This window comes from Girardinichthys multiradiatus, chromosome 8 (genome assembly GCF_021462225.1).
Source record: "Girardinichthys multiradiatus isolate DD_20200921_A chromosome 8, DD_fGirMul_XY1, whole genome shotgun sequence".
NCBI classification, from domain to species: domain Eukaryota; kingdom Metazoa; phylum Chordata; class Actinopteri; order Cyprinodontiformes; family Goodeidae; genus Girardinichthys; species Girardinichthys multiradiatus.
In genome coordinates this window covers 28,259,378-28,283,254 of record NC_061801.1, presented here as the reverse complement: position 1 = coordinate 28,283,254, position 23,877 = coordinate 28,259,378, and the positions used below count along the sequence as shown (strand labels likewise).

General features: G+C 38.0%; 2 protein-coding genes across 3 annotated transcripts; both read left to right on the top strand.

Moving 5' to 3' along the window:
- Window positions 1-2,686: 2,686 nt before the first annotated feature.
- On the top strand, window positions 2,687-17,498 carry adora2ab (adenosine A2a receptor b). Its single transcript, XM_047373096.1, has 5 exons — window positions 2,687-3,159; window positions 7,002-7,491; window positions 7,651-7,782; window positions 10,024-10,127; window positions 14,480-17,498. The coding sequence occupies exons 2-5, from the start codon at window positions 7,292-7,294 to the stop codon at window positions 15,451-15,453; spliced, it is 1,410 nt and encodes a 469-aa protein (XP_047229052.1). The 5' UTR covers window positions 2,687-3,159; window positions 7,002-7,291; the 3' UTR covers window positions 15,454-17,498.
- A 1,774-nt stretch (window positions 17,499-19,272) lies between these two features.
- On the top strand, window positions 19,273-23,412 carry snrpd3l (small nuclear ribonucleoprotein D3 polypeptide, like). Of its 2 annotated transcripts, none has more exons than XM_047373086.1 (4): window positions 19,273-19,428; window positions 21,138-21,278; window positions 22,684-22,876; window positions 23,209-23,412. In XM_047373086.1, the coding sequence occupies exons 2-4, from the start codon at window positions 21,153-21,155 to the stop codon at window positions 23,271-23,273; spliced, it is 384 nt and encodes a 127-aa protein (XP_047229042.1). In that variant the 5' UTR covers window positions 19,273-19,428; window positions 21,138-21,152; the 3' UTR covers window positions 23,274-23,412. The 2 variants fall into 2 exon arrangements, with proteins under 2 accessions (XP_047229042.1, XP_047229043.1); XM_047373087.1 differs by having other exon boundaries at window positions 19,281-19,428; window positions 21,142-21,278.
- Window positions 23,413-23,877: the final 465 nt, after the last annotated feature.

Below are 23,877 nucleotides of genomic sequence, written 5' to 3'. Positions count from 1 at the left end.
GCCTGTTGCACTCCTCTTGTGATGCTTACCAGAATAAAATGAATAGACTGAAACAGCTGATTCAGCCAAATGTATCTGCTTATCGTTCTGAAAATGCTGCTTGGATTTCCAGCTAATGTGTAAAAAAAAACTATTTTTAAATACATCTGGATTATGGGGGTAAGGAAATGTTAAAAATGGACAAAATACAATAATTTACTAATCTAAACAGTTAATACCAATGTCATGGCATTGTATAATAATGTCACTGGTTTGTGGATTTTAACATTTTACCCGATTTGATATTCCCAGTTTTAAACAAAGATCTAAAAGATGATTCAGAAATAAAAGATAAGAAGACACTTGACAAAGCCTCTAGATGGATGTTAACAGACTTTTGACTATCAAATCTACTTTGTGTCATAATGTTTTGAACAGTTTTGACCCACATGCAGAAAGCAATTCAGGAGACTGAGTTTAACGGTAATGAGTTTATTTACAGTGTAATGAAATGTGCAGGGAACTGGAACCGGGATACCAACTGTAAAATAAACAGAACGGTAAGCAAGGAGTAACTCAGGATCTGAATTCTTAAATAATAATTCTGTCTTACTGGATAGATGGGGAGATCCACCAGAGGGGGGTGAAGAGACCAAAGGGTTGTTTGCCCGTGAGACTGAGGATGGTGAATACTGGTGTGCCAGGATGGTTAGGTGGTCCAAGAGTTTCTGAAGTTGGTGCAGTGGATGGAGGAGGGTGGACAGGGTTCATGGAGGGTGATCCAAGGAGCGAAGAAATCAGGAGGCTGCCAGCCGGTGTGATCAAACAAAGTAACAAGAGGCTTGAGTCTTTGTTCATGGAGCTGGATTGCTTCTTTCCAGAAGAGGGTAATCCAGGCAGATTTCAATGCAGAAGGCAAAGTCAGGTTCAGGTAATCCTGCAAGGTAACAGACACTGATTACCAAAAGGTCAAGGCAAAGACAAGACAAAGGTAATGTGGCTAAAGCTGTACCACTAAAGGCAACACTCTGGCAGTGAGTTGCTGGCAGCCTCCTCCTTAAATATTCCTCAGCAGGTAATCAGGGGAATAGAAAACACCTGTCACCTCTCCTCCAGGTTCCACGCCATCTAGAGGTTAAGCATAGTAAACATCACCAAACAAACAGACATGGCACAGATCCTGACACTTTGCAGATGTTTTGGCTAAAACCGAACATATCCATTCAAATATTTCAAAGCAACACTAAAAATTGTGGTTGTAGAGGGCTGGTGATATGTGCTTGTCTGCAACTTCAGGATCTCTACACCTTGAAGTTATTGCCTTTGACTATAAACTTGCTTGTACGCTGAAGTACCATAAAGTCACATGACTTGACATACTTGCTTGTACGCCGAAGTACCATAAAGTCACATGACTCGACATCTGAATTGAAACAGTCATTCAAAGAGACAATTATCCCAAACACAGCATTAAATCCATAATAGAATGACTGAAAAAGAAAACAATCAAGATGATGCCATGGCCCAGCCAAAGTTCAGACCATTAGCCATTTAAAAGTCTGGTGGTGGAAGTATAATAATAATAATAATAATAATTTAGACTTTATTGATCTCACAATGGAGAAATTATCCTCTGTATTTAGCCCATCCACTGTACTTCTTGACAAACAGGTCCGTCTGTGTTTGCAGCAAGATGCTACATATCTTCTATAAGTCTGTTGTAGAGTGTGATCTCTTCTGCCACCATCTGCTAGGGTAGCATCATCAGAGCCAGAGACTTAAAGCTCAACAAGCTCATAAAGTATGCTGGCTCTGTTCTGAGGACTCCCCTGAGCATCCTCTTCATGAGTCTGTCATACAACAACAGTGTGTTCAAATCAGAGGCTTCTTCAGATCTGCAGTAAGACAGATCTCTACAGGAGATCCTTCCTGCCCACAGACATCAGCTTTTATAACGGTTCTTTGTATAATATGAGCTACAACAACATTTAATGTCCCTTTGGGGATAATAAAATATTTTTGATTTGAACTGAATCAAACTACCTCAACTATCTTAAGGTCTCAAGTTCTGTTCACTCATGTCTTAAATACCAAGCTCAGCCAGTTTACAGGTGATTACAGATTTTTTTTTTTTTGTCTATCATTTGGGGATAAAGAATCATTGGATCAGTCTTTGCCTGTCATTGAAGGTCCAAATTTTAACATTTTGACATGAGAAGTACAGAACACAGAAACAACTAAATACTAGTAAGATGGGCATTGATAAAACCTGATTTTTTCACTTATTTATGAATATAGTCCAAAAGTAACCAAATAAAAGCTAAGATAAAAGCATTGTTTCTGATTCGGGAGATTTTACAAAAACCAATAAGCACAGCAAGGAGGCAACCTTTGCTCTCTAAGATAGACACAGAGGCCAGACTAAGGCAGAGAAAACGTGGGCTGCAGAAGCATCTCACTAAACTTGTAAGTGAGATGAGTTTCCCCCATTAGCTGGGGAAACTCCAGCTAATGGGGATACATTTTTCCTCAACTAGGAAACACATTAATCATATCTTTCTTAATTTGTAAAACAAGGTTGGTGTTTAACTGTAATTAAATCAGATTAATGTGAGATAAGACACGTGAAACTGTATTAAGAACTTTATATTTAATAGTGATTTTTTTTTTCTTTTTTACTTGTCTGTATGTTCGTTTTTCTTGTGAGAAAATCAGATTTTCATCCTCTTGCAGGACGGTTTCACTTTTATCACCTTCCGCTGCGGTTTACCTGAACGCCTTCTTGCTCTCAGTGTTTCCACTACTTCACAGGGCTGTGTCAAAGTAACATCCTATCGCATCGCCTTGTCTGACTTAAACATTAGCAAACTAAAACCATGCACTGTTTATTTAACGAGGTATTTGTCTAATGGGAACTCCGGGAAAGGGGCGAGTCTTCACGCAGCAGCTTACAACTTTGTGTCCTCACAGTAGCAGCAAACGGCGGCGAGGCTGCCGACGCGCTTCGTTTTCCTGTTGCGTGGCGTCGGTGCGCAACATCACAAGCAGCGCTTGCGGTCTGATCTGGGCAGCTTTTTTGATCACATTTCCACTCCTCCAGGTTAACTTCTGTCTTCAGCTCATTGTTGGCCGATTTAGGTTATTGTAACGCCAACCACCAGAGATCAACCCATCTATCAGGTAAGGAAGGGTTAACATCTCCTGTGTTCAACATGCGCCAGTAAAGGCCGTTTGAGATCCTTACTACTTGTATACAGTGTATGATACAGATATGGCACTTTTCAACCCGAAGGACTTTAAAACCATAGACTATCAGTGAACTGGTTATTCTTTAACCAATCTTGTTCTACTATAGAAGCAGGCGGTTTTCTGGAGATAACCGGGTCAAATAGATACTTGATTTCAAATAACGCTGTGATCATCTGTGTTTAGAATAATGACATTAAAATGTGGGCGAAAACTAACGTGCAACAGTGTGTGAAGCTGCTGGGATCTAGGAAGCTAAAAAATAAAATGAAACTTGTGTGATTTATGTTTCATCTTAAAACACCCGTTATATAAATAAAACAACACCAGCTTTTCTCGTTAGTTGTTTTCTAACTTGTTTTTGTTTTCTTTGGGTTTTGATGGAGCTGATCTGATACATTGATTGACAGGGCAGTGACAGATCCATTCCACCCAGGATGTGCATTTTCTTATCACCTCTTCCTCTGCGGCTTATTGGGATGATCAAACTGTTCTCTTTTTTTTTGTCAGTCAAAACATCTTGAAAATTCTTTTTTAATATCTTACAAACTTTTGCATTGGAGAAAACATTGTAAATCAAATGTTTTTGCTTTTCTTTATGCTTTGGAGGATTTGCGTAATGCTAATCTGTTGCAACCCCATGAGGTCTTTTACTGCCACTGGCTAAATCCTAGTTTCTGAATTACTAAAAGCAAAGCAATAGAGAAAAAGTTGGAATTTGATTGAACAGAACCTAGTGTATGCCGAGATTACTGTTGGTGGAGCTGCACAGTTACATGTGGCTCAGATTAGTATGTTTATGAAGCGTAGTGTCTACAAATACCTAACTGAGTAGTGGTTAAAAGGGAAGCAAGTTCTGCTTCTGTTCACTTTATATTCTGATTGTCTGCACTGCAAGTTGCTCTCATCTTTTTTTCTTTTTTTGCATACTTTTAGGATTTCTTAGTGCATTCCTGGTAGCAGATTATACACCAGTGAGCAACATTAGGACCACTCACCTGATGTTATATGACTAAATGATTAGTGTCTGGAGTTTTAAATCTACTGTTTAAAATCATTCATACTTTGAGTCACAATAGTTCTTTTCTTAATTTTCTCTGTTACATTTCTGCCTTATCATACACTGTGCTCTGTCCTTTTATCCACATAAGAGAAAACCTGTGCAGTACAGATTTACATTTAGTTGTTTGCTCTTCCGGCTCTAATAAATAGGTAGAATGTTTCAGTAGCTAGACTTTTATCAGAATAGATTAACATCACAACTGAAAGAAAGGAGTTCGAAACACAAGATACTCTCGCGTTCTATATATTTAGTGCTCATTATTAACTGTAAAATACAGGAAAATAAGCATAAGAAAAATGTAATATTTTGAAGACTCCCCTAAATATTCAACTGTCAGATGTTACTGAAGGATTATTCTCTCCTGTTTATGCTGGTTTGGCCCTTGCTTGTTTTTCCTGGGTTTTCCTGCAGCTCAGTTCTGCTGAGAACAGAGGAACAACTCAGCAAGTTTTGATCTGTTAACAGCGGAAAGGTCTTTCACTGTAAGGCAAGCATTGTTGTTGAGGTATGGGCATGCACAAGTTGTAGTTTTACATCTCCGCATATTAACCCTGTTGCTTTAGCTACACAGAAACTATAAATATACATAACTGTCTTTGGTTCATTCACACCGTAACACTGTAACACCTGACACCGTGTCAACAGGGTTCCAGTTTAATTTCTCAAGTTTCCTATGTTCTGTTTGTTGGCTTTGTTCCCTAGAGCTGCTGTTTCTTTTTGTATTTTAAATGTTTCAAATGTGAACATGCAATACCTTCTTTCTGCAATATTAGGAGTTTTTTTATCTTTTGTTGGGGAAGATTCTGGTTAAGAATTAGTTTCTCAATATGTTTTTGTACATGTTTCTTCCCGGATCTTTAATACAAAGTTTCTTCTCAATAGACATAGGCGTGAAACAGAAAAAAGCAACAGAGTCAATGTTGAAATTGAACAAAGCACCCACAAATGTTTAGCATCATATTTGCCAAAACGTGACTTAGGAAATTATGCTATGAGGCTAACTAAATGTACCTATGACCCTCTGAGCAAGCAGGGGCCTGTAGAAGTAGTTTTTTCAGATTTCAGATTTTAACCTTTGTTGTATTCCTATTTCTCCACTCGCCAGTTCAGACCTTTGCTTATCAGAATAACAAAACTCCTCAGTCTACCCTGCGACTCCCAATCAATGGCACATTCACGTATGCTTCGGTCAGTGTTTAAAGAAACATACACACAATTGCCCAAGAAATGTGACGTGAAACTGCTCAAACCTCAAACTCTGACTTTGAGCTTTTCGTAAGATTATGCAGTAATAACTGACTCACTTAAGAACTTATGTAGTTATTTTGTAAAGCTCTCACAATACATTTTTGGAGCAAACTGAACACCAGTTAAACGCTGTCAAGCTTCTTACCAGCTCTTTGTTGAAATGAGAAAAATTTATTGTTACACTTTGGAACAACAACAGAAAATTTAGCAAAACAAGTTACACTTAACTATTCATAGCAACAACCACCCTAGTCTCCGGACTTGTGTTGCATAAAACAGATTTTGCCACCACCATGTTTCACTCTGGGCATGGTGTGTTTAGGCTGACATGCAGTGTTAGTTTTTCTGCACACATAGCACACATTTTACTTGTAGGCCAAAACCTCTTTCTGACCTTCTTCCACATGTTTGCTCCCACATAGCTTTTCGCAAGTTTTAAATTGGGCTAGTTATAGTTTTCCTGCAACAATGGCTTTCTTCTTGCCACTCTTCCAGATGTAGAGTCCACAACTAGCAGTTGTCCTGTCAGCAGATTCTCTCACCTGAGCTGTGGATCTCTGCAGCTCTCTCAGAGAAGCACAGATCTCTTGCTGCTTCTCTGAATAATGCTCTTCGTGCATTTCAGTTTAGGTGGTTATCCGTGTCTTAATAGGTTTGCCATTGTGCCATTTTCAGATGATGGATTGAACGGAGCTTTCTGAGATGTTCAAAGCTTATATACAGGTGGACTCTGTTTACTACAAAGGTGACCTTTGAATACAATTGGATTTGATTTAGGGGTATCAAAGAAAAGGGGACTAAATGCAAATACAAGCCATATCTTTCAGATTTTCATTAAAAAAATTAAGAAATGTAAAACCATGTATTGTCTTCTCTTTGCAATTATGGGCTGCTTAGTGTGGATATTTCACATCATACCTCAATATAATACAACAAAGTTTGTCTAAAAAGATGCCCTGTAATTTTCAACAGCATTACAGCTCATCTGATCTTATCTTTGAGCTTATTTTTATTTTCTTCACTTCTGCTTTTTAACATTTCCAGCTGGCCCACAAGGTTATTATTACTAAAGTTTACTGACATTGTTAGAGGTTTCTGAAAGAACTCCTAATCTTCTTAAAATATGCAGGGGTTTCTATGAAAATAGCTCCACAGAGTTTTCCTTTGATAATATAGTAACATCAAACAATTAGTGTTTGAGTTATTTGTGTAATTATCTGTGATTTTGGTGGAAAGTATGTCAGTATCTCAAATAAGAAGGGGAAGGGATTTTGGGAAACAGTTCCTAAATAAAAAGCCCCTTGTTGTCCTGTCTGTTTTGACCCTGTTCCCTTGTCATGCAGTGATAGATGGCTTTTTTGATGTGTGTGTGCATGTACACTAAATGTCCATTTAGCACAGTGCAATCTATTTATACAAGCTAAAAAACACTGACACTATGTTCTTTCTTTTATTTCCTCTCCAGACCACCGCTCTACTTTCGCAGCCCTCTCAGATGTGTCATCCTTAACGTTCTGCTTCTCTCTGTGTTGATTTAATTGAAGATAACTTGACACAGAGGAAGTGTGAAATCCAGCATAGCATTTGCGAGGCTTATGGTGGGAACTTCAAACTTTGCCTCACAATGTGACACAATCCCTTGTCTCATACCATATCATACCATGCGGGTTGGCAAGCAAATATTGTGTCTGAAAACAAGACTAGACTGGATGGGATGAAAGTACAAAGAAAGCAAAAAAAGAGGAAAAAACAACAATGCTGAAACTCTACCAGTTGGTTTATATTGGCCTAGAGCTGCTGATTGCTTTCCTGGCTGTGGCTGGGAACATCCTGGTCTGCTGGTCCGTCTGCCTGAACTCAAACCTGCAGAGCATCACCAACTTCTTTGTAGTCTCACTAGCGGTTGCTGATATCGCTGTGGGGCTGCTGGCAATTCCCTTTGCTATCACAATTAGGTATCATTTCCTTGCTGTTATCTAATTTTCGGCTAGGGTTAATGTTGTACCACAGAAATATTACATTACAGGATTAGATACAACCCAATAATAATTTCTTGTAATTCTTATGATGGTTGCCTTTTTGTTTGGTAATGGTGCCTTTTCATCCATATCCAGTGTGGGTTTCTGTGCCAACTTTTACGGCTGCCTGTTCATCGCCTGCTTTGTCCTCGTACTCACGCAGAGCTCCATCTTTAGTCTGCTGGCCATCGCTTTGGACCGCTACGTCGCAATCAAGAACCCTCTCAGGTGAGACTTTCCCCCACTACCAACACATCGCATTTAGAGGGGAAAAGAAGTATGCAAACAAACATCTAATTACCGAGAAGACGTAAAGAATGAAGCCTCATCTGGACAGTTTGTGCTGACTCATTTATGCATAAGTAATTTTTTTTTGCCTTGAGGTGAAGTAAAGTTGCAGGAAAATTTGACATTTAGCACTCATGCAAAGCAATGTTAATTAAATGCTACTGTGAATTTCCCTTTTTTCTAATATGGGTATTTTTATGGAAGAGTGAGTTGGTGGTTGATTAGTAACAGCTGCTCTATTAAGGAAGTTTCATCTTGTAAGCCACAACAGGTGATGCATTTGCATAAGCAGTTGCATAATGGCTTCAGTGTGTACTGAGTGCTAATACTGGTGCCACTAGCCTGCCATGCCACTAGCCTGCCAACCTGCCCACACAGGATCTCAGTCATTAATATTTGAACTAATGCCTTAAAGACTACTTATTATTCATGTTTATTTTATCTATCCAGCTGTGTTTGTTCATGTTTGGTAACTTTTTCATGTATATTTAGTTCCAAGAAACATTTTAAACTTTTAGCAAAAATAATTAGCAATAATTACCAGAGGAATAAACTAACCCCTACATTTATGTAGTCAAAAAACAAAACAAAACACAATTTCCTGAAATCAAGTGTCTGCAGTTTTTGACATGGGCAATGTGGCCAACCTCCAGGGTGGTATTCTGTTAAGGGCGGCACTGTCATATTTGTAGGTTGAGAAAGGACCCAAGTGCAGAGGCAGGCGGTGGGTAAACGCAGTACTTTTATGATGCAAATAATGAGAACATGAAGGGAAACTCAAAGGGAGAGCAGGTCATCGAACCCAGGCAGCGAAACAGAGAAAGTAACAGGCAGAGTTACGGAGCAATGGACAGTGTAACAGACTGAGGGAAGGTGAATAATTAACTTATAGGGAACTGAACTAGACACAAAGTAAACTATAAACTAAGGGGAAAAATATACTAATTTACCTTGAGGATTAACTAAAATACACAAAGAACAGGATACGAGAAATACACAAAGAAAATAAACACAAATGAATGAACTGATATGGCAAGACCTTTCTAACACTAATGAACACGAGGACATGAAGGCCACGTAGAACATAAATAAACAACAAGGATATGGTTAAAAACACAAACAAATGATAACCAAAACCCAAACACCCAAGGAAACAAGCATGCAGACGGGAAAAAAAGAAAAAGGGTCAAAATCTTCCTATTCAGAGCCCAAAAAATCAAATGTCGATAGTGGCCTTTTTTGATATGGGTATGATATGGCACATCCAGGGTTGCAATCTCTCAGGGGGCAGTAGGATCATCCAGGGGGGAACAAAGACAAAAAATTCAGGTTCACCTCAAGTAAGTTTTCTATTTTTTGATTTGTATTTTCTACATTTCCAGGCAAGAAAATCCGGCCATACTTTGTCCGGCCAGTGCCTCTAAAGTTGGTACTTAGTTAAGATTTGTATTCTGTGTGTGATTTCAATGTCTTTATATAGATTTATTTTATCCTTGGTTTAAATCATAAAATACTTCCTGGTCCAACCTGAACTAGATAATTCTATAATGAACAGAGATTCTTTAAAGTACCGTGTGAGGCTTATTAAACCTTTTTTACATTTACAGAAATACAATAAAGTTTGTGTCTAATACTTTTTGGCATCAAAACAACCTTGTTAGGCACGGAAACCACAATAATACACTTCTAAAACCTTCAGTGAATAATTCGACATTAATTACAGGTTCTTGAAAACAAACTTGTCATTTTTAGATCAGGTCAGACCCACTGAATAAGATATTAATAAAAGACATCTACAAAACATTTTAATGTTTGGGATGTATTTTAATAATCTTATAAAAGGAAGGGCATGAAAAAGGCAGGGAAGTATGAAAAGAATTTGGTATTAATTTGTTTTATAGAAAATAAAAAACAGACTGGGTTTTAAAAATGTTCGCAGCTCATGATTGTGGTGTGTTTAATCAGCAAACCCATAAATAGGACATAATAGTAAATGTGTGCTGATTAATGTGAGGCTATTTTAAGAAATCATCAATGTGTCTTAATAAATAGTTAGATTTAAGTGCTCATTCAGTTAAAATTGGCAAATATGGACCTTTCCTCTGAGTGATGTAATCACAAAGAGATTAAACAAAGCTTTCTGCCTTATAATGTGTCTTTGTGCTCTGTTCAACCTTTCAGGTACAACAGTCTGGTAACAGGGCAGAGAGCAAAGTGCATTATAGCACTATGCTGGACTCTGTCAGCTGGGATCGGTCTGACCCCAATGATTGGCTGGAATACAGGTAAAAGACCATATTTAGCCAATTTTCCTGATGTCACTCGTATATATCTTGTCTCTTCTGTCAATAAAATACATTTTTGAATTGTATGTGATACTGAAAACTGAATCCACTGGCAAAATGTTCAGCATGGCAGCATGACTCCCACCAATACCAACTAGGTTTGAAGTCTAAAAACTAAGTTTAATCTTAAATTAACTTTGGTCATAGGCCTTGACAAGAATCCTTGCAATTTACCAAAGAGTATTCGGACAATGTGTCTTAAAATATAAAAATATAAATAAAAACAGTACCAGAGTATAAATTCACAGGCCATTAGAAGTTATTTTTTACAGGTTTTTAAGCCAATCAGGCAATGATCATTCTCAGGGACTTTCTTAAGAATCCCCATAATTGGAATGTTATTGTGAAAGGTGAATGAGACATGGCCTCTAATATTCGCGAGTCTATTTCCTTTGCCCTCAACAGCTATACCACGCACTCAAAACAAACAGTGGCAATTGTGCTAAATTGTGTTGTTATTTCTAAGTTCTTGTCGCAACTGATGCATCTAAATAAGTTACAACATCAGCAAAAAGTTAATGAATTTCAGTGATTCGGTTCAAAAGGTGAATTTCATAAAATATATAAATTCATTATACATAGTGATATACACTGCTCAAAAAAATAAAGGGAACACTTAAACAACACAATATAACTCCATGTAAATCAAACATCTGTGAAATCAAACTGTCCACTTGGGAAACAACACTGATTGACAATTAATTCACATGATGTTGTGCAAATGGAATAGACAACAGGGGGAAATCTTTGGTGATTAGCAAAACACCCTCAATAAAGGAGTGGTTCTGCAGGTGGGGACCACAGACCACTTCTCATTACCTATGCTTTCTGGCTGATGTTTTGGTCACTTTTGAATGTTGGTGGTGCTTTAACACTCGTGGTAGCATGAGACGGACTTTACAACCCACACAAGTGGCTCAGGTAGTGCAGCTCATCCAGGATGGCACATCAATGAGAGCTGTGGCAAGAAGGTTTGCTGTGTCTGTCAGCGTAGTGTCCAGAGCCTGGAGGCGCTACCAGGAGACAAGCCAGTACACCAGGAGACGTGGAGGAGGCCGTAGGAGGACAACAACCCAGCAGCAGGACCGCTACCTCCGCCTTTGTGCAAGGAGGAACAGGAGGAGCACTGCCAGAGCCCTGCAAAATGACCTCCAGCAGGCCACAAATGTGCATGTGTCTGCACAAACGGTTAGAAATCGACTCCACGAGGATGGTATGAGGGCCCGACGTCCACAAATGGGGGTTGTGGTCACAGCCCAACACCGTGCAGGATGCTTGGCATTTGCCAGAGAACACCAGGATTGGCAAACCTACCACTGTGCCCTGTGCTCTTCACAGATGAAAGCAGGTTCACACTGAGCACATGTGACAGACGAGTCTGGAGACACCGTGGAGAGCGATCTGCTGCCTGCAACATCCTTCAGCATGACCGGTTTGGCAGTGGGTCAGTAATGGTGTGGGGTGGCATTTCTTTGGAGGCCCACACGGCCCTCCATGTGCTCGCCAGAGGTAGCCTGACTGCCATTAGGTACCGAGATGAGATCCTCAGACCCCTTGTGAGACCATATGCTGGTGCGGTCGGCTCTGGGTTCCTCCTAAAGCAGGACAATGCTAGACCTCATGTGGCTGCAGTGTGTCAGCAGTTCCTGCAAGATGAAGACATTGAAGCTATGGACTGGACCGCCCGTTCCCCAGACCTGAATCCGATTGAGCACATCTGGGACATCATGTCTCGCTCCATCCACCAACGTCACGTTGCACCACAGACTGACCAGGAGTTGGCGGATGTTTAAGCCCAGGTCTGGGAGGAGATCCCTCAGGAGACCATCCACTGTCTCATCAGGATGCCCAGGCGTTGTAGGGAGGTCATAGAGGCACGTGGAGGCCACACACAATACTGAGCCTCATTTTGACTTGTTTTAAGGACATTACATCAAAGTTGGATCAGCCTGTAGTGGGTTTTTCCACTTTCATTTTGTGTGTGACTCCAAATCCAGGCCTCCATTAGTTAATAAATTTGATTTCCATTGATGATTTTTGTGTGATTTTGTTGTCAGCACATTCAACTTTGTACAGAACAAAGTATTCAATGAGAATATTTCATTCATTCAGATCTAGGATGTGTTATTTGAGTGTTCCCTTTATTTTTTTGAGCAGTGTATTTCAAGTGTTTCAAGCGTTAAAAATTTTGATGACTATAGCTAATAAAAGCACAAAACTTTGTTCCTCAGAAAATTACAATGTTAGATAAGACCAATAAAAATCATTTTAAACAGAGGTGTTATGTTATAGCCTGCGCCATAATGGAAAAGACCAGTTGTTTTAGTGTTCAGCACACAGTCATTGACACCCTTCTAAAGGAGGATAAGCCACAAAAGGTCGTTGGAAAGTATGCTGGCTGTTCACAGTGCTGTATGTAAGCATATTAATGGAAAGTTCAGTGGAAGGAAAAAGTGTGGTAAATATGATGTGCGTCCAACAGGTATGACTGCAGCCTTGACAGGATTATAAAGCAAAAGGCCATTCAGTAGTTTAGGGGAGATTTACAAGGTGTGGACTGCAGCTGGGGCCAGTGCTTCAAAGGTCACCACACACAGATGCATTCAGGACATGGGCTAAAACTGTTGCCTTCCTTGTGTTAACATCAGACTTTTTTTCACCTGAAATGAGGAGAAAAAGGACTGCACTTTTAACGGAGGAACCAGCATAAAAGTAAGCTGGTGGGCTATTTGACACCCTCCACTGAGTGTTGGTCATGACACAAGACTAAAGCTTATAAATGATTTGTGTTCTTTACTGAAGAGTAATGAAGAGAACAATCATCATTCCGTTCGGGTCAGTGGGTATAGTTCCTTTGTGTGTGTCTGTGTGGTCATTAGTCAAGAACACATCTTAAAGCTGGTTTGAAGAAGCCACACCATTAACCACTTTACCATTTGCCATGTTACCGCTCTATTCCTTTTTACCAATAGATGGCGCCTCCGAACCATGTGTAAGACTACTGAGAACTAATACAATGGTACATTATTTCAAACTAAATGCTTATAAACTTAGGGGTTGCAGATAACAAATTTCTGTTGAAGCCTTCATAACAGGACTGTTGCTCAGTGGTCCAAGGTCATCTTTTCAGATTAAAGTAAAGTTTGCATTTTATTTTAAATCAAGGTCCCAGAGTCTAAGGAAGAGGTGGGAAGTGTCCAGTGTGAAGTTTCCACAGTCAGTGATGATTTAGGATGCCGTCTGCTGGTGTTGGTTCACTGTGTTTTATCAAATCCAAAAAGCTTGACAAGCTTTATGAAGATGCTGATTTCATTTTCCAATAGGTCTTAGCACCTGCCCACAATGCCATAATAATACCTGCTTTAATGAGCATCGTATGACTGCACTGAATTAGCCAACAGACTTAAATGACCTAAACCCCATACAGAAATTATTGTCAAGAGGAAAATAAGAGACCCCAGACCCAACAATGCAGACAAGCTGAAGGGTGCTATTAAAGCAACCAGGGCAACTATTACACCTCAGCAGAGCATTAGACTGATCTCCTCCATGCCATGCTGCACTGATGCAGTAATTCATGCAATTCAGTTGTGGATTTACTCAGGTACCATTAGACATTCAAACATTAGTTTGATTTTGAATAAAGCATTTTTTAAATTCATTGTAAGGAGATTTTTTTTTTTTTAATGACTGACTAGAATCAAACAAACCCAGTTTTTTGATTCTACAAAAAATAACAAAACCAGTTCCAACAATCAACAATTAAAAACATGTGACAATTACAACTTTTCATCTAGATTTTTTATATATTCTTTCATCTTTGACGCAGTGGTTTGCTAGTTTTGTGTTTTTTGAGCGAACAGAATAAATGCTGAATAGTACAGTTGGTTAATAGGGGAACTTGTATATTTCAAGTGAATATACCTTTCAGCAAGGATCTTAATTGAGAGAGTCATTTATAATAACTTTTACGAACATGTTAATTTTACTTACATTCATATAGTTTCTTGGAGTATGACGGACAAACTAGATTAAATGGTGAAAAAAGGGAAAATTTTTAAATAATCTTCCCTTATTTTTTTCTATTTTGTCAGTTTATTCTATCTCTCTCAGCTTTGTTGACCAGTGGTTCAGACAATTTCAGAGGAAATCTGATTAATACTGAAATCCAAACAATATATTTTCAGTCCATAGTGTTGTTACTTGACATCTATTTTTTTTTCTGTTATAATAAAATGTATTGGTTGATCTGAAAATACTGACATTAAATTTGTTTTGCCTCTGTTGCACAGGGTGGAACTCCACTGTTCACATCACAGAAAAAAACAGCTGTCCTGAAGGCATGACCCAATGCTTGTTTGAGAGAGTAGTTCCCCTGGACTACATGATCTATTTCAATTTCTTCGGCTTCGTGCTGACCCCTCTGTTGGTCATGCTGGTCATCTACATCAAGATCTTCATGGTGGCTAGGCGGCAACTCCGTCGGATGAGCATCAAGATTGCACACACACCTATTCCTGGACAAACAGCTCCATCTTCAAGCTCTTCCCGTTCTTGTCTGCAGAAGGAAGTACACGCTGCCAAATCGCTGGCCATTATCGTGGGCTTGTTTGCTCTCTGTTGGCTTCCTCTGCATATCATCAATTGTTTCAATTATCTGTGTAAAGACTGCGAGCATTCAACAATTTGGGTGATGAACATGGCCATCATCCTCTCCCATGCAAACTCTGTGGTGAATCCCTTGATCTATGCTTACCGTATCAGGGAGTTCAGACAGACTTTTCGGAGGATTTTACACAAGCACATCCTGAGGCACACGGATGGGGACGGGATTGGGGCTGGGAGTGCTGACAGCAGAGATATTGCCTGCAACAATATCAGACGGACATCCCAAGCGAGCAAAGAGGATTCAACGTGTGGCACAGTGGGGAATAACTACATCCTGCATCCTGAAGCTCATCAGTCGGGACACAAAGCTAAGCATGAAACGTCTAGTCCCTGGAATTCAAATTTAGATACACTACCAAGCAGCTGCATACCCAATGCACACAGTTTGCAAAGTGGTACCTTCTCAGTGATGCAGGAGGAGCCATGCATGGCATTTTGTGCACAGGATGGAGTAGAATCAGCCATATATGGAGAGGGAGCGACAGAAGTTTTTGAGCTCCAGGAAAGAGAAGGCTGCACTGCTCTTGTCGATGTTCAAGCTCTCTCCATAAAAAAGACAGACAGTTGCTGCTCCACAGATATACCAGAGGTGTCATGACATATGTTCACATATAAATTTTTTTGACCACGACACACTAAATCCTATGCAAACATAACAGCATAAAGACAATTTCTACAAAAAAACACTGAGCAAAACATTTATTTCCCTTGAAGCATAGCACCTGTTATTAAAGGCAATGTTTGTATTTGCTTTACACTTTTATTCCCTATTTAAACTAAATTCAAGTTGAAGATCCGGCAACATGAACATAAAAATGTTTATAGCAGGATGATGTTCTCCATGAGCTGATGCTTATATTGTCTCTGCTTGTTGTGTAGTGACCTCTATGGATATGTGAATATATTTTCAAAAATAAATGTACTTTTATGTATAGGTTACATATAGTAAGGAAAAACATTAAACCTTCATGTGAACAAAATAATAACTTCTACACATACAGTTAGTTTTTTTAGCTCCTGTTGAGAATTACTTATTTTCTAAATGGTTTTATTATGAAATGCTAAACAGATTTAGTTTTGGCTAGAAAACAGCCAGAAGATTTATGAAGAAAAACAAGTCAAATTTACATAAAAAATGGAAATATGGATATGAATTTTGCTCAGGCTACATAAGTGGGCCTGGGCTCAAAAAGCTCTTTCTCAATAGGACCCACAGTGGTTTAGTAAATACAACCTGTATCAGCAGAATCATTTGGAAACCCTCTGTGGGCCTTAGTTGGGTCTCAAATGGGTACTAAGAAACAGTTAAATTATGCAGCACATCTAGGACCTATATGGGTCCTGCCATTTATCCGGAGTTGTCCAGCATCAAACCCATACAGACAATTACAATGGGACCTGTGGACAATCCCATAGCCCATTTCCTACTTGTATAGGCCCCATATGTAAATGTTGGCCGGGAAGCCAGATGTTACAGAAGAAGACTAAATTATTTTGTACTAGCAAAAACAGGATGTCTAATCAAATAACAGTATGGGTGCCAGCAAGTTTTTGTATGGATGATTTTGACAAAAGCTTTTCTCGCCATTTTTTTCCCCCTATTGAACACATTTAATCAAATTAAAGGTTGAATTTGTTTTAGTGCAAGATTATGTTACATCAGTAAGAGATGTATATATTTGTTTTTTTACTTATTTTTATCACTGTTGCTAGTAACAATAATAATAAGGGGTGCTTGTACAAATCCTCAGTCTGCCCTGTACTGTACTGTATCATGCATTGTATTTCATCCTTCAAACACGCAGATATAACATTTCTTACAAGACTGCATCAGGTCATGTATTGTCAGTCTCTTTATATTTTTGTGGTTCCTTTCTGCTGAAAACATGACTGAAACAATTATTTGGTGTTTTGCTGTCAAACACACAAATACAGCCTTGGATAAAGTGTTTATAGGCTGCATATGATTGACATAAATCATTATATTCAGAGTTGTGATCAAAGGTCTTAGTCCCTGTAGTTTGAGTAAGATCTTTGATTACAACTCTGAATGTAATGATTTATGTCAATCATATGCAGCTCATACATGCGAATGTTGCCTGCTCAGCATCTATGTGACACAGGCTCTGAGATACACAAGCCAGCTACCTTTCACCCAAAGAAACAGCACATTTGTTTGAACTTTGCAAACTCTACGTAGACGTGTAAGGCCAATACATTCTGAATCAGGTTTGCACACATAGAGAGCAATAAAAACACACTCGTAAACACACAAGTAAAGTACACGCACATGACCGCAGACTACAATGCAAGAGGTGTTTACAGAGTATCCAGGCTGCTGACGCCAGTCAGTGAGCCAAATGCAATGAAAATCAAATGAAGGTTCATTTGATTATGTCTTTTATTATCCCATTATGCTTTCTCTTTCCCCATTAAAACCCTTTCCTCTGTGGCAAAAGTCCACATTAGGCAAATTTTATGTGCCTCATAGCAATCCCAGACACATGTCTCCCAAAATAAACATTACTGGGGTGTATATATTACGTGCTCCATGTGTGCATTCAAATCTTATGCATATCAGTTGTTTGGCAAATCTTGCGGTCATGTACATGCGGTATAAAAATGGATCAACCAATCCATTTTTATAATTTGTTCATGTAGGTATGAGTTAAGGGTTTATGAAAATTAGGTGGTCTTGTCCGATTCAAATGTGAGTAATTTCTCCAAGGGACAAAAAGATTTATGAGGCACCCTGATGGGATCCCATTCAGCCTCTTTATGGAATCTCATAAAGTTGTAAATGTCAAACTGGAGCCATAATGGCATCAGTATAAAAAATGGTTTGTGTTCTTTCAGAAAAAAAATGTAAATCAGTACTACTGTATTGGATGTTTCTTTCTGCGGATGTTTGTTTTGGATGTTTTTTGTTTACATTTGCATGTAGGCTAACATTTTTTAAAACCCATCTTAAATAAATGACTGACTCTGACAGGCCTCACTTTGGTGTTAAAAAAATTAAGTCAATGACTCCCTCATTTGGTATAAAAAAAAATTTATATTGGCTATTTTCAGTGTATCTTGTTTGGTTCCTGAGCGGGCAAAATGACCCATGTTTACTATTCAGACATGACATATTATCAGTTGCAGGTAAGTAGACCTCCAACTTGTGGTGAATGAGCTTAGCATTGCTTTATATTTCTCTGTAATCTCTATCTTATTGGTGATCACATTATTACCAGTACAATATGCAATTCCTTGTTTTAGTTTTAGTTTTATTTAACCAGGATAGAACTCATTGAGATCAAATGCCTCTTTTGCAAGAGTGTCCTTGTCAAGACTGAAAGCAGTACAGAAACACAAAAACATGAAAGGAAATACAACAGGACTAAAATCAATATTTGGGCTAAAATAGGTAAGGAAATTTGGCAAAAGCACCTGCAATTAGATATGACTGCTTCTGAAGTTGGAGGAATATCTTTAAACTTGTCTAAAGTGATGAGCTTGCAAAGATTTACTGAGTTTTGGCATTCACTCAATGCAGAGGGAGCAGCATACCTAAATACTGGTTTTCCTAGTTCAGTACGAACTTCAGAAATGGTAGGAATAAATTTAGAGAAAAAAGATTTGTATGAGGTGTTTGTGCTGATATGCTGTATTGGTCTTCACCAACAAGCTGTGTCTTATAGCTGAAATCTCCGCTCTGGTCTCATCTGGACGCTGTTCTTAAAGTGTTGTTGTTCATTCAGATGCAACCTATTGACAGAAACTTGTGCCATCATCAACTCAGTTTGAATTGATTAGATTGAATATGTATTCGTATAAAATGAACATCTAAGTTGCGATGCATATTTGTTTTATTTTTTTTTTTGCAAGAGACATCTAGCAACCCTTTAAAGCAAGCCACACTTGTTGTTAATTGTACTATCAAGACCTTTCATATGCAAACTGAAGCATCTGAGATGTAGCTGTTGTAATGTTTGTGATTTAATTGATTATTGTCTTTAAGAAATAATTTACTGGGCAAGTCCACTCCTGGGAAGATGTGGTAGCTATCTGAAATACTTTCCTTTTGTGAATAATTATTCTAACTGTGGAATGATGCACTACAAGTTGTTTGGAAATTGTTGTACAAATGTTCAGGTATACATGCAGCAACAGCTGTTGTTCCCTTTTAAAACCTATTGAGGCAACTAGGGTGTACTCAGTTCTTCCATGACGGCACTATGAACTAACTTGCTCCTATAGCTGTAACTGATTATATATTTCGGTATTTATACAAGTTTATTTTTACTGAGAATCGAAAACAAGGAAATCACAATGTTCTGCAATACAGTCTCACTAACCATACTGTTTCGCACCTACATACCTTGAGATACCGTCACATTAGTAAAAAAATCTATATCCCACAATGCTTTGCGTTAAGCCCAACAGGAAACACTCCCGTTGACCCAACGTTGCTTTGTGGGTAGCAGGAAAAAGGCTCAAAAAGCGCTGTGATAGCGACAGGCGCACGTTGCAGAGTTACTACTGCAGAAACAACAAGAAATTAAAATCTTTTTCAGACAAACTCCAGGTAAATGCTAAGCTAAATCTCCATTGTTGGTCGGATATTAGCTTCTTATTTGTTTTTCGTGTGGATATCAGTTGGCAGTTAGCTAGAATTTTGAAGCTAATTGATTCAATTGTTATCATGGCTCCGTTGGGCTTTTCATCAATAAAGGGTCAAACATTTAATGTAGACCATGTAAAACTGTTTAATTGTCAATGGTATTTCACTTCTCATCAACTTTAAATTTATATTATCTCGAAAGATTCTTTTGGTAAGTAAATTTATTATACCGTAGTTTCGTTAGCTGTTGTAGCTAACATCGTTAGCGGTCGACTCTCCTTGCAAGATAACTGAAAAATATACGGAAGTTGTAATTGTTCCATGCTGGAGGACAGTGGGTACAGAGCTGCGATAATTTTTTAAATATCTGATAGTATTAACGTTTATCCGGGGGTTTGTGAAATAAGTTCTCATGTATTCCACGCTTAATTTAAATTTTACCCCAAATTGAGCTCTTTATGCATTTCTTTCAATAAATTCTGTGATTTAGGATGCACTTTAAGTATCTAGTCTTATAGTGTGTCAATTGAAATATAAAAACACTTGAAAGAATAATAAAAAAAAAAACCGCAAGTTATACTTGGGTTATTGCCACATTTTTGTTTTCTTACTCTTTCAAAAAGCAGTTAAGGTTTTTTAAACTACCAGATTTTCATTTATACACCTGCAAGCTTTCAAGCTGATAGAAAGTTTGTGATGATATTAAGTTTAGATTGAGAGGTCTTGAAACACTTGTAAGTTATCTTGAACCAACTTGGTTGTGTTTTTATAAGCATCTTCTTAAGTTATGTATATGTTTATTTTATGAATCCTAAAGCCTTTTTAAATATCCTTGTTAGACGTATGGTGTCATTTATTTAGGGGTTTTTGTTGCAACTCCGGAGTGTTACTTGGGTTAAAATAAAAGCCTCACATATGAATCAGAAACATATGCTAAAATTCACAAGTGTTGTATGGTCTACTTTAGTATTGCAGTACTGTGATTTTGGGAACTTTTTAATTTTGTGTACCTCTCCAGGTCAAGTTTGTTCCCACATGGAGTTTAGTGGGTTTGACTACGGTTACTAGTGTTATTTCGATTTTAAAAAAGCTGAGACTGATTTGATGAACTACCCACATTGACATTAGTTATATTTTACCATATTCTATAAATCAGTCTATTTTTTACATCTCAGAAATGTGGGGCTGTAATAAACGTAAGTGGATGATATCATTTAACACTATCATTTACATTTCTTAAGACTGGGTAGATGTTCATTGGTGGTGTTTCACTTTAAGTTGATATTTTGGGACAGATTTGACAAGCAAGCTCTGTTTAGTATATCAACCATTTAAAATGCCAGTGGACTGAGAATTGCTGTATCACATTTTCTTATTGTGTACAAAATCAAGCCTTATACAGTTTCTCCATTATTTTCTTTATGCACTTGTACATTTTGTAGAATCTGCATCTGCTATTTTTCATAACTGTATGGCTTTCTTACTTTGTATATTTGACATTTCTTTAGTCTATTTACTTTTTATTTATTATAACCAATTTTTAGGTGTATGTTTGCTTTCCATGTGCCTGTCGCTGATTCCCTGAATGTCCCCAGAGAGAAACAAATAAAGGATCCCGTTTTTAATATCTAGCTGCAGGTATAGTAAACTTTCTGCTTTGTGTTTTGTTCCAGGAAGACGGTTAAAAAATGTCCATCGGCGTGCCAATCAAGGTCCTGCATGAGGCAGAGGGACACATTGTGACCTGTGAGACCAACACTGGAGAGGTGTACAGAGGCAAGCTGATTGAAGCTGAGGACAACATGAACTGCCAGGTTGGTTTGCCTATTCTTTATAGGTGGCTTTGGTGTGTTAGAGCAACAACAAATGTCAGGCGGAGTGATTTTTGCCTCTTCGCCTATTTATACTCCCATTTTATACCTGGACAGTGCTGTTTTACCCTACTGCCTTTTTGTGTCAAAGTATGTATACCATGCCATATTAACTCATTTTTCTCTGTGGTTGTTTTCATGACGGTGGGAAATTAAAGAGCTTAAATCCAACAACTCTATTTTATGCTATTTGAAAACTTTCTATCACACCCTATGTCCATTTATTTTGGTTCTCATTAGGGCTGCACAACTTACCATGTAATATTAATATAACCAAGGACTGTTTAATAATTGTTGGCTAATATATTCCAAGTGTTATAAACTTGCATTTTACATGCTAATGTGTTAATTAGCCAGTTGGACAGTCTCATGGCAGCAGATTGTCACACCAGACACAAAATAGTAAAGGTCACAGAGTGATGGAAGCACATATGATATTATAAAAAAAAGAAAACTGGCTTATACCGCAACTGATATCGCTAACCCAGGACAGCTGTGTCGGGACTAAGGGTACATGGGTCACGCATGTTGATCAGCACTCTGACTGAAATATATTTATGTAAATTATATACTTATTTAAGATAAACATAAATATATGCAAAATGGTTATACAAGAAATTATCATGGACGATAGTCCTGTTGAAATGTATAATTTTCCTGGTCGCGGGTTTTCATTTTTTATAGCTATAGTATTTTAAGGAATTGAGGAGTACTACTTTTGGATTGCATTTTACATCTTTGTTGTGATATCTAACTTGTTTTTGGTTATGTCTGGTCATGGTAAATGGTCACTAGCCGTGACATCTAAGAGGTACATTGTCCCATTTTATTTTGCTTTGAACACTCCCGTTGACCCAACATTGCTGTGTGGGTAGCAGGAAAAAGGCTCAAAAAGCGCTGTGATGGCGACAAGCGCATGTTGCAGAGTTACTACTGCAGAAACAACAAGAAAGTAAAACCTTTTTAAGACAAACTACAGGTAAATGCTAAACTAAATCTCCATTGTTGGCAGGAAATTAGCTTCTTATCTTTTTTTGGGTAGATACCGGTTGGTAGTAAGCTGGAATTTTGAAGCTAATTGATTCAATTCTTATCATGGCTCCGTTGGGTTTTTCATCAATGAAGGGTCAAACTTTGGACCGGCACCATTGGCTTAAAAGCATTTATATGTGTACAATTGTTGGCAAACCATTAGGGTGGACGCATAGTTTACTTCTCAGATTAGTCAGTGGCCATCATCATTTAAAATGTACTGTAGTATAGTTACATTGGATAATTTTGATAATTTTTTACCAATTATATACCTTAAACATTTGATGCTGATGTTTTTAATTTGTTTTCCCAACAGATGTCCAACATTACCGTGACCTATCGCGATGGTCGGGTTGCGCAGTTGGAACAGGTCTACATCCGAGGAAGCAAGATCCGCTTTCTGATCTTACCTGACATGTTAAAGAATGCTCCAATGTTAAAGAGTATGAAGAACAAGAACCAGGGATCTGGTGCAGGAAGAGGAAAGGCGGCTATTCTAAAAGCGCAAGGTGAGCAGGAAATTGTTTTTCCAGACACCGATACTTTTTACAGGTTTAAAACTGGTCAACATAATGCCTCTGGGGGATAGTCAAGGCTGACAATAAATTTATTAATATTGATTGACACATGTTAATGTTATTTATTTGATTTTGTTTGTGTAACAAAATCCAAAAGAAAATGGTTAAGCAAAATTGTGTTTTGTACCGTTTACCTACTATATATTTTATTTCCTGTTCACTTGTTTGGGAAATCTAACAATTTCTTTTGGGATTATTTTCTAACCTCACATGTCACGGAGCATTTTTTTGTTTTAATCTGTTTGTTTTTTAACTTTTTAAAGTGGCGGCAAGAGGGCGAGGTCGTGGTGGAATTGGAAGAGGCAACATCTTTCAAAAGAGGCGATAACTTTCCTTCTAATTTTTGTTGTTTCATTTGGTCTTCTTTGGGTTTGAAATGGTTTGGTATTCTTTAGTATTTTGTGCTTTTGCCATTCATCTCTTTGATTTTATTTTGTATGGAAATAAACATCTTTCAGTTGACAATTCATGGTCTGTTTTGTGACTTTTTTTGGGTGAGCTGCTTTCATTTCTATTCACCATTGATATGCTAAAATTAGCATTTACAAACAATGGCTATTCATTGTGGTGTTTAGCTGTCCAGGTCAGACTGTAGATTACGGACTTCTTGCCAAAGCTATGATTCGGGTACTGAAGAGATTACTGAAGCAACACTATATATAATATCTAGCATTTACAGCCCTTCAATGTTTTATACATTTTGTAACATTACACCCACAAAAAGTGAAAGGAAAATGATAGTTTTAATCTTTTTTTTTTTTTAACAGTTTCTATTCAGCTCCCCTCCCTGCTGAATTGATTAGAACTGCTTTTTGCTGTTTGGGGTATGATTTTCTAACCGAACTGCTTTACGCTTCTCTGCAACTTTATCCTGGACATGTCTGTTTTTTGGTCCTAAGGATACAGTTTTCTCGTTAATGTCCTCTAGCAAA